This window comes from Nomascus leucogenys, chromosome 8, assembly GCF_006542625.1.
Source record: "Nomascus leucogenys isolate Asia chromosome 8, Asia_NLE_v1, whole genome shotgun sequence".
Classification (NCBI taxonomy): Eukaryota; Metazoa; Chordata; class Mammalia; order Primates; family Hylobatidae; genus Nomascus; species Nomascus leucogenys.
Window position 1 is genome coordinate 108,481,046 of NC_044388.1, and position 11,343 is coordinate 108,492,388.

At 44.8% G+C, this 11,343-nt stretch overlaps 1 protein-coding gene across 3 annotated transcripts in view; it reads right to left on the minus strand.

The window, feature by feature from the left end:
• SETX (senataxin) overlaps window positions 1-10,999 on the minus strand; it is a 95,255-nt gene extending 84,256 nt beyond the window's left edge. For 2 of the 3 annotated variants that reach the window (XM_030818082.1, XM_030818084.1), the window contains exons 1-4: window positions 10,918-10,999; window positions 9,636-9,742; window positions 4,949-5,132; window positions 1,976-2,186 (exon numbers count right to left, since the gene is read on the minus strand). In XM_030818082.1, the coding sequence (XP_030673942.1) occupies window positions 1,976-2,186; window positions 4,949-5,125 (388 nt within the window). In that variant the 5' untranslated portion in view covers window positions 5,126-5,132; window positions 9,636-9,742; window positions 10,918-10,999. Of the gene's footprint in view, window positions 1-1,975; window positions 2,187-4,948; window positions 5,133-9,635; window positions 9,743-10,636 lie in introns of all 3 variants that reach the window. The other variant, XM_030818083.1, reaches the window with a different exon arrangement.
• Between the last annotated feature and the right edge of the window lie 344 nt (window positions 11,000-11,343).

Consider the following 11,343-nt stretch of genomic DNA (forward strand, 5'->3'; position numbering starts at 1 on the left):
TCACCTCAGGCTCAACCTCCTGGGCTCGAATGATCCTCCCACCTCAGCCTCCTGAGTACCTAGGAATCCAGGCACGTGCCACTACATCCAGCTAAATTTTCTTTTTTGTAGAGATGGGGGAGGGAGGGTGTTGCTGCGCTGCCGAGACTGAGAAGACTGTTTTGAATTAAAAGAGTTGGAAGAACTATGTACCAAATGCAATGTGTGGTCCCTGACTACATTCTAATTTAAGCAAATCAGCCAAAACCACATTTTGCAACTATTGGGAAAATATGAAAATGAACTAGATTTTAGTATTGTTATTTTGGGCCAGGCACGCTGGCTTACACCTGTAATCTCAGCACTTTAGGAGGCCGAGGTGGGGGGATCACTTGAGGTCAGGAGCTTGAGACTAGCCTGGCCAACATGGCAAAACCCTGTCTCTACTAAAAATACAAAAAATTAGCCAGGTGTAGTGGCAGGCGCCTGTAATCCCAGCTACTCGGGAGGCTGAGGCAGGAGACTCGCTTGAACCCAGGATGCGGAGGGTGCAGTGAGCCAAGATCATGCCACTGCACTCCAGCCTAGGCGACAGTGAGACTCTTTAAAAAAAAAAAAAAAGGTATTGTTAGATTTGATAGGTTAGGGAAATGCCTTTACTTTCAAGAGATTCGTATTATGAAATGCAAATATCAACAACCAAAATCTAGACAGCTATAATAAGCCATGCCATGGTGGTTAATGAAAATTACTACAGAATAGCATTTCCCAACCAGGGGTGATTTTATACCTCACCCCCCAAAAGGGGTATTCAGCAACGTTTGGAGACATTTTTGGTTGTCACAAAGGAGATAGGGAGCGCTAGCGGCATTTAGTAGACAAAGGCCAGGGATGCTGCTACACGTCCTACAATGGATGGCACAGCCCACAGCAAAGGATTATCCAAAATGTCACCAGTGCAAGGCTGAGAACCCTGCCACAGACATAGTACAAGAATTAAAAATTATTATTATTATTACTATTTTTTAAGAGAGTCTCCCTCTGTCAGCCAGGCTGGAGTGGAGTGGCACAATCTTGGTTCACTGCAACCTCCGCCTTCCAGGTTCAAGTGATTCTCCTGCCTCAGCCTCCTGAGTAGCTGGGATTACAGGTGCCTGCCACCACACCTGGCTAATTTTTGTATTTTTGGTAGAGACAGGGTTTCATTATGTTAGCAAGGCTGGTCTCGAACTCCTGACCTCAGGTGATCCGCCTGCCTCAGCCTCCCAAAATGCTAGGATTACAGGCGTGAGCCACTATGCCAGGCAAGAATGAAAATTATTAATAATTGAACAAAGAGATGAACAGATACGTAATAAAGCAAATATAGCAAAATGTTAACAACCGTGTATCTCTGTGATGGGTATATCATGTTCACTGTATAATTTACTTTTCTATGTTAAAAATCTTTCACAATAAAATGTTGAGAGCCAGGCATAGTGGCTCGTGCCTATAATCCCAGCAATTTGGGAAGCTGAGGTGGGAGGACTGCTTGAGTCCAGGAGTTCAACACCAGCCTGGGCAACACAGTGAAACTTCATCTCTACAATAAACACAACATAAAATTAGCTGGGCACAATGGCACACACCTGCACTCCCAGCTACCCACAAGGCTCAGGCAGGAGTATTACTTGAGCCCAGGAGGCAGACGCTGCAGTGGGCCATGACTGCGCCACTGCACTTTGGCCTAGGAGACACAGCAAGACCCTGTCTCTAAAAAAAAAATAAAAACAATCTTCAGTTACCCTCTGAACAAGGTAAGTTTGAACTGTGCCCCTAAAAATAGGTATTTTGTGTTTGAACTCAAAAAATAAAAAATGTTGGAAAAAAATGAAGTCCTAATTATATATCCTAATTATATGTTTAGCAAACAAATTTGCAATATAGATAAGCCTAAATTCTTATGACACTAAAATAATAAAACTGATATAACTTCAGGAACCATCAAGATACTCACTAACACGTTCATGTAGAAGCAAGTAAGGATATTTCAGTATTTCAAGAAGAGGAACTCGAAGCTTATTTTCAAAGTCTTGCCCAGTGATGTCAAACAGTGGCATCTCTCCATTGTTGTCTACTATATATAACTCATCGTCATCTCCAATTTCTGCCTTCATGGATTTTTCAAAGTGATTTATGAGACGTAAGGTTTCTAATTCCCATAAAACCTAGAGGAAAATAAAATGCGCAGTGTGCATTATGTCTTATCATCAACAAAATACACTGAATGTGATGACCTAGAAAGCCTTTTTCTAAGTACAAAAAGTCTGAAATGTAAAATATTAGAGATTGTATTTTAGATTTAAAGAAAACTATTCAAATGTGGCCACTTTTATAAAAAATGAGTACACACAGTATGAGATATTGGCTACGCACAGTGGCTCACAGCTGTAATCCCAGCATTTTGGAAGGCTGAGGTAGGAGGACTGTTTCAGGCCAGGAGTTCGAGACCAGCCTGGGTAGCAAAGCAAGACTCTGTCACTAAAAAAAAAAAAAAAAAAAGAAAAATTAGCTAGGTGCGGTGCATGCCTGCAGTCCTAGCTTCTCTGGAGGCTGAGGCAGAAGGATCACTTGAGCCCAAGAATCTGAAGCTACAGTGAGCTATGATTGTGCCACTGTACTCCAGCCTGGATGACAGAGGGACACCCTGTCTCTAAGAGAAAAAGAAAACAGGCCAGGCGCAGTGGCTCCTGCCTGTAATCCCAGCACTTTGAGAGGCTGAGGTGGGCGGATCACCTGAGGTCAGGAGTTCAGGACCACCCTGACCAACATAGATGAACCTCGTCTCTACTAAAAATACAAAAATAGCCAGGCGTGGTGGTGCATGCCTGTAATCCCATACTCGGGAGGCTGAAGCAGGAGAATTGCTTGAACCCAGGAGGCAGAGGTTGCAGTGAGCCGAGATCACGCCATTGCACTCCAGCCTGGGCAACAACAGGGAAACTCCATCTCAAACAAAAAAACAAACAAACAAAAAAAACAAGAAAACAAAAAATAGTATGATATGTTTAAACACTTTTTTTTTCTTTTTTTTTTGAGACAGAGTCTCGCTCTGTCGCCCAAGCTGAAGTGCAATGGCGTGGTCTCAGCTCAATGCAACCTCGGCCTCCCGGGTTCAAGCGATTCTCCTGCCTCAGCCTCCCAAGTAGCTGGGATTACAGGCGCCTGCCACCACGCCTGGTTAATTTTTTTTATTTTTAGTAGAGACGGAGTTTCACCATGTTGGCCAGGCTGGTCTCAAACTGCTGACCTCGTAATCCGCCTGCCTTGGCCTCCCAAAGTGCTGGGATTACAGGTGTAAGCCACGGCGCTCAGCCTTAAACACTTCTCTTATAGAATTTTTCCATAAATATCTCAACATCCCTATCAACTACATTCAAAAAAAAAAAAGAGAAGCTGGAGCTTCTCTGTCAAATGCAAAACTGAGGCCCTTCTATGTTCTAGCCATCGCTAACTACCTTAGTGCAGCTTGTAGTATAAAAGACGCTGGATAGCTTCTTAATTAGAAAACCTTATAAAATGCACGTTTCTCAACACGAATCCATTACTAATCATCCTCTCCTCTATATACTGTACATATCTCTATGGTCTACGTTCTGTTTTTCATTAAATAAATAAACCAAATATTCAAAGCCAAATATTTAGAATTATATCTTTCACTTTTGTTATTATGACTGGAAAATATGCTTGCCCTTACAGGTTTATGCCATTTGCCCATTAAAAAAAGAAAAAAAAAAGTTATTATTACCAATTTAAAAAAAAAAACCCTGGCCAGGCGCAGTGGCTCACAGCTGTAATCCCAGCACTTTGGGAGGCCGAGGTGGGCAGATCACCTGAGGTCAGGAGTTTGAGACCAGCTGGGCCAAAATGGTAAAACCCCATCTCTACTAAAAATAAAAAATTAGCCGGGTGTAGTGGCACGTGCCTTTAGTCCCAGCTACTCGGGAGGCTGAGGCAGGAGAATCGCTTGAACCCACCTGGGAGGCAGAGGTTGAAGTGAGCCGAGATCGCACCACTGCACTCCAGCCTGGACAACAGAGTGAGACTTTGTCTCCAAAAAAAAAAAAAAAAAACCCCACTAACAAAAACCTAGACCATTCAGATATTCAGATACATGCATGTATTATAGCACTGACCAAAAAATGATGAAACAAATCCCCTCCCAATGACTCTATTTCATTAAATTATTTTATACCAATGTGACTAAAAGTGACAGATCATAAAATTCTGATCCAGGTTTCAATTCCATCAGTGATAAACATTTACTCAGCACCTACTATATACCAGGCAGTGAGTTAGGTACTTGACTTATCTTAGCCTTCAAAGTCGGCCAGGCATGGTGGCTCATGCCTGTAATTCCAACACTGGGGAGCCAAAGTGGGAGGATCACTTGAGCTCAGGAGTTCAGGACCAGCCTGGGCAAAATAGTAAGACCTCGTCCCTACAAAAAAATTTTAAAAATTAGCAGAGCATGGTGGCACATGCCTGTAGTCCCAGCTACTCAGGAGGATGAGGTGGGAGAATGGCTTGAGTCCAGAAGGTTGACGCTGCAGTGAACCGTGATCACACCACTGCACTTCCAGCCTGGGCAACAGAGCAAAGACCTTGTCTCCAAAACATAGCAAAACAAACTATGAAAACCCATGTGGCCCATGGAAAATCATGAGACAGCACTTCCACTTTCAGGAATTTGTCCTAACAATATACTCGAATGTGTAAAATGATATATGTATAATCGCTCCACTGCACTCCAGCCTGAGTGACAGAGTGAGACTCCATCTCTAACAACAACAAAAACAAAACAAACAAACAAAACCCCACAAAGTTGAAATCGTATCATCATTTCGCTGAATACTCCCAACAGAGCTCAAACTTATTCTCTTCCTAGCTATCAAGCTCTGAAAAATATTGCCCATCTAATATATTTTACCTCATGCAAGAATGGCAATTCATCTCTTGCTTTGTGGTACTCAGCCACACACTCCAAGCAGTAGCAGAGGTCTTCGTCGGCTGTTTGAAATTCACCGGACGAAGTGTTGGAAGCATAGCGCTTTAGGAAGTCAATGGTGGAACCACCACCTGGCGTACACCAACAACATGTGCTCATTCTGTACCTACAGCCAGAAAAGATGACATCAAGAAGAAAACCAACTTCAGACCTACTGTGTGTCAAGAATAGGTACACTTCCAACTTGTAACCCTGGTTTCAATTTAAAATGTGTCACTAAAGCCCAAATCTTCGGCTGGCTGGCTTATCAATCACTGATTCACTAAACTAAAAAAATCCTTCTATTTTTGACATATGAAAAATACAGAAAAATGAAAGCATTGTATAAGGAATAAGTATCATAAGGCAACATACAGTTGTGCTACAGAGAAGGCTCAAAACTACACAGTACTGGGCCGGGCGCGGTGGCTCACGCTTGTAATCCCAGCACTTTGGGAGGCCGAGGCGGGTGGATCACGAGGTCAGGAGATCGAGACCACGGTGAAACCCCGTCTCTACTAAAAATACAAAAAAATTAGCCGGGCGTGGTGGCGGGCGCCTGTAGTCCCAGCTACTCGGAGAGGCTGAGGCAGGAGAATGGCGTGAACCCGGGAGGCGGAGCTTGCAGTGAGCCGAGATTGCGCCACTGCACTCCAGCCTGGGCGACAGAGCGAGACTCCATCTCAAAAAAAAAAAAAAAAAAACAAACAACAAAAAAAAACTACACAGTACTGATAGAAAATATAGAGACCCAGACTTACCAATATTTTCAAAGTACAGATTTTGGAATGGGGAAAAAAGTTACCAACTACAAACTTAAGTTCATTTCATAAACTGAATGGACCTAGCTCATGCATTCTCATCAGGAGTGATGTCACCCTCAAAGAGATCGAAAACCAGTTAGTGGGACGTGAAAAAGCCCTCCTCTTTTTAGATATAAAGCTCAGATAAACATACAGTACATAAAGAGAGACACGATATATTGGTGGTAATAAAATTCACAGGAGAGGCAGTTTTTAAAAATGTTTAAAAACTCTCCACTCAGGGAGAAAGAAGGTTAGAAGGAGGTTGAAAAACCTAAGTAAGGTGGGAACGGTGGCTCATGCCCGTAAGCCCAGCACTTTAGGAGGCCGAGGTGGGCAGACTGCTTGAGGTCCGCAGCTTGAGACCAGCCTGGCCAACATGGTGAAACCCCGTCTCTACTAAAAAGAATACAAAAATTAGCTGGTGGTGCGCATCTGCAATCCTAGCTACTCGGGAGGCTGAGGCAGGAGTACTGCTTGAACGTGGGAGGCAGAGGTTGCAGTGAGCCAAGATTGCGCCACTGCACTCCAGCCTGGGTGAGAGTGAAACTCTGTCTCAAAACAAACAAACAAAAGAAACCTAAGTGAAGACACTGAGTATGTGGGAATGGAAACGTGGCAGTGTGAGATTTTTGAGTATCACTATCACCCTAAAATTCAGAATACATAATCTTTACCAACAGGAAATATAAAACATCTCAACAGGAAATATAAAACATCTCAACAGAAACTAGGCTTGGCTGCTGAGGCTTCTGTGGCATAAAACTAGTTCCTAAAATAAAGTGATTTTTAAAAATTCTTTAATTTCTTCTTATACCCACAATTAAATAATTATTTAGAAATGCATATGCATAATCAAATACATTGTCATATGAATTGATTTTTTTTAATTTATTAAATATTACTTTTACTTATGCTTTTGAAGAGGTATACTTTCTTCATGGTTCTAAAAAGAATTTAGGGTAGCTTTCAACATTTAAGTACATACACACAAAAGAACGTTTAAAAAATGAAATTTAAAAAAACGAAATCAAAACTTCTTTAGAAGAAATTTAATTTCACTAAGTTCTACATGAGGAGCTTCCTGAAAGCAGAGGAAAACGATAATGAGTTACACAGTTCTCATCGACGCGGGGGAAAAAAAGAGTATGCAGTGATAGCCGCAGAGTACCGCCCTTTCCTGACACTAACTCTAATTACATTTTATTAATGCCTCCTACTACAAGGGCACTGCAGACTAGGAAATGCCAAGTAACATGGGATAAGGTCTTCAATATATTTCTGCAGAATTTAAAATTATTTTATTCAAAAGAAGAATTACTTATTCCTAAGAGGCCAACATCACACTACTAGTAAACAGCTTGCAGAAGCTGTTTTTTTCCCGGTAACCTAGTTCAATATGGAAAGTGAACTTAGAAGACGTTAAGAATAGAAAGTGAAACTTCATGGAGGTTTCTCAAACATTTGAAGCATGATGTCAGCAGCTAACAGACTGCAGCCAATTTAAGCTTTAAAAAACTTAAGTGAGACTACCATGCAAATAAAATGTTGCGTACTTCTTTTCCCACTTACCTTACTTGAAACTCTAAATGTTGTGTACTTTAAAATAATTACTAACAAAGGAGACAACAAAAGAAACCTTCTATTAAGAAAATTACAGAATTTGCTTTTTATTTCACTTAGAAAACTAGCCTATTTCCACAACCGAAAAAGCAAGACCAAATGTTCTCAAAGTATATGGGAGTTACTACCAAAACAGGTGAGTGTCATGGCCGCTAGAATATAACGGAGAAAACAGCTGCAGAGCACACCAACAAGAGAACATATGCTTCCGTGGTTCTTCTTCAAAAGGCTGTGTGTGTGGTTTTGTCTTCAAATTTAAAATCATCACTGGCCTAATGGCTAAGCCCAGGAAACCTCAATAGGGCATATTTTGTCTTTTAGGGAGACAATTATTGCTTCTAAACTACTGTGAATCCTCTTAAGCTTTTATACAACTCAGTTCTTCTTGAGGTCTATTTTGTTAGTTTCATCAGACTGTAACTGCTTGGAATCATCAGTGAATGACAAATGGGTGTGTCCAGACAATACTCAAGTTGCAAAACCAAAATTAAAGCAACTCTCTGAGCACCCACCAAAGAGAGAGCTAATGTGTCAAAACCAAAAATATAGGATGCTTCACCATAGGCATTACTGTAATTTTCTACAGACTTATCCTTAGGCTATCCATTTCTCAGTATTAGCTAGCCAGAAACTTCAAATAACAATCTCTTTCTTCTACACTTCTCAGCTAAACATCTGGAAGTTTAGATTCACTACCTCCCACCTCTTCAGCTCCTTTGCACTCTGGCTTCTACCCTTACACTCCACTGAATGTGAATTCCCTAACAATCTCTACGTTACCAATCCAATAGGTTCCTGACTTGACTCTGCTAAAGCATATGAAGATGTTGCCCATGCTTTCCTTACCTACAACACACCATTTTTGGACACCACTTCTACCCAATCTCCTTCATAATTACCCCTGCCTTTGTTACTCATATAAATGCTAAAGTTTTCGAAGGCTTGTCCTGAGAATTCTCACCTCTTCATTCAGTACTCTCTTTCTGGGCGACCTACTTCAAACCACTGCTTCAACTACTGCCTAGATTGAAGCTGCCCAGACTGAGAATGTATTGTAAAACTTAATGCAGGCAGGGCGCAGTGGCTCACACCTGTAATCCCATCACTCTGGGATGCCGAGGCGCGCGGGATCACGAGGTCAAGAGATCGAGACCATCCTGGCCAACATGGTGAAACCCCGTCTCTACTAAAAATACAAAAATTAGCTGGGCATGGTGGCGCACACCTGTAGTCCCACCTACTGGGGAGGTTGAGTGCAACGATGCACTGTTCCACCTACTCAATAACTGACAGCCTAGCCTAGAACTCCAGATATATTCAATATCCAACTGCATACAGTGTATCTCTACTCACATATCTGACGGACACTTCAAAGTAAACATGACCAGAACCCAACGAAGTCCTTCCCTTAAATCTGTTATTTGTTCTATATTCCCTTGTTGATGACATTACCATACATTCAATTTTCAAACCAGTAATCTAGGAATTATCCTATATGCTCCTTCTCCCTCAGCTGCAATCTCTGAGCTCCAGAGCCTACCCCTTAATTACATCTCTACTTTCTTCTCAGTGCAACCGCCACTACCTTAGTTCAATAAATTTTCATCATTTGCCTGGATTACTGAAGAAGCCTAAATGATCTATCTTGTTTGATCGCCACCAATTCCTCCTCCAAAATGCTGCCAGAGGCCAAAGCCCCAAAATGGACTTCGAAAGCACAAATGACTCCTCCTCCAATGTTTGGATAAAATTCAAATTGCTGAGTTCAACACACACAAGGCCCGCGATGATCCAGCTTCCACATCATCTCTTTCCTCCACACTTACCTCCCTTGACTTGCTCTTCCTGAAACCATTCATGCTGACTGGTATTCCCTGGCCTTTATGGAAGCTCTTCCATTCGCCTTGGAAACCCACCCTCCGACCTCTGCCTGGTACTTAACTGTGAATGTACATCAGACTTACCTCAGGAACTTAAAAAAAAAAGTAGAAAAGATCCTATGGATAAAATTGTTTCCCTTATAAAGAACTCCACTAAGATTCCTGAGTGTCATCACGTCTGGGGCGGGGGGGCCTGTCCGACCCGTCCTCTCTTCCAGTCTGTCTCTGATGACCTTCTTCTCTATCCCTTTAGGACTCTGCACATGTTTCCATCACTGCACTTACCTTGGTGCTCTGAACTCCTGTTAAAAAAAAAATTATTACCTGGGCAAATGGCCTACAGAAAAGTGATCGTCTCAGCTGGGCTTAGTTGTGAACAAACACGGATTTGCATTCATATATGCCCAGACTCTGGCCCCAAAAGAACATTTCTGAAATTAAAAAACAAAAAACGAAATTGGTAAGTGGCATTTATACTCTTTATCTCATCTGAGCCTGGTATCAATCCTATTACAGACAGATACTGCTGGCTGATGAGGAAGCCCAGATAGATGAGACAACTTGGCTGTGGACTTCCAGGTAACAGCAGAACTGCAATTCTGACTCCCAGTTCCACAGGGGGCTGTCCCCACTCACGGGGATAGCTAGGCACCGAGCCAAAAATCCCCCAAGTTATTAGCCAGCGCAGGTAACATCAATCCTAGGATCCTCAGCTGTGTCACTTATCAAATACCACACTCGGCCTTCTCCTTGTGGAGCTCCTTTCCCTCAAGGCAGTCATCCCCGTTTCACTTGGGTCGTGCAAATTTCTGTGCACATCCTTAGATCCCAGAAGTTGGGGAGGATGGAGAAAGCCCTGTGGCCAGCAGCAAAAGCTCCAGGCCCTCCAAGTGGGAGAAACGGACTCTCCTCCAAACGAACGGACCGGCCGGGCGCGGCGGCTTGGAGGATCCCTGGAGTAGCTGAGCCCAGCCTGGGCAACACAGCCAGGCCCTGTCTCTGCAACACATTTTGTTTTTAATTAGCCGGGCGTGGTGACGCGCGCCTATGGCCCCAGCTACTCAGGGGGATGAGGGGGAAGGATGGCTGGAGCCCAGGAAGTCGAGGTTGCGGCGAGCCGTGATTGCTCCCCTGCACTTCAGCCTGGGTGACAGAGCGAGACCCTGTCTCAAAAAAAAAAAAAAAAAAAAAAAAGAAGAAGCAAAAAGAAAAAACAACAAAGGGAGGGACTCCACGCAGGAGGTAGACGAGCGTGTGGAGGGAACCGACACTTTCCACCCCGAGACCTCCCGCTCAGCCCCAAGGAAACTACGCAGTGTCCACACCAAAAAACAGTTCCCACGAGACCGCAGTGTAGACAACAGAAGGACAGGGGGTCGCAGCGGCCGGGTCCAGCGCGCAAGAAGGCAATAGGCGGCCGCCAGCCGTCAAGGGGTGCTCCCGCCCCCGCGCTCAGGGAAGCGGCCGAGCCAGCGCCGACTCTTCCCCCATCCGCCCACCGGGACCTAAGCGCCGCGATGGTTCCCCGACGCGGCCCTGCAAGCACAAGCTGCGCCCGCGCTCACGCCCGCCAGACCTGCGGCCTCCAGCCCGCCGCTACCCTCACCGCGCTCTGCGTGGCGTCGGCCTCTAGCCCACCTCCATACCCGGCCCCGCTCTCGGCCACCGGCGGAAGTGCGGGCCCGCAGCCGCAGCTACCAACCAGCTGTTGCCGCGAGGTAGGCCCCGCCCCCCGCACCGAGTCGGCCGGCCGCAGGCCCCGCCCCCGCCGCTGCTTTCTGGTTTTGGTACCCCCCAGGGGGCGGGGCATGAGAAGAGCGGCCGCGGTGCACCGCCCACGCGGGGCGCTGGCGTCACGTCCGGACAGCTGGGGCCCGACCAATCCCGAGTCCTCGTCAGGGTGGACGCGGAGAGTTTGCCGCGGAACCTTGACCTCGGCCCCGCCCGGGGCTTCCTGCGGGCGGGGCGGCTCCGGGTTGAGCTCCGCTGTGGGTGGGGTCAGCCCTTACCCGCTAGCCATTTCCGTTCCGTC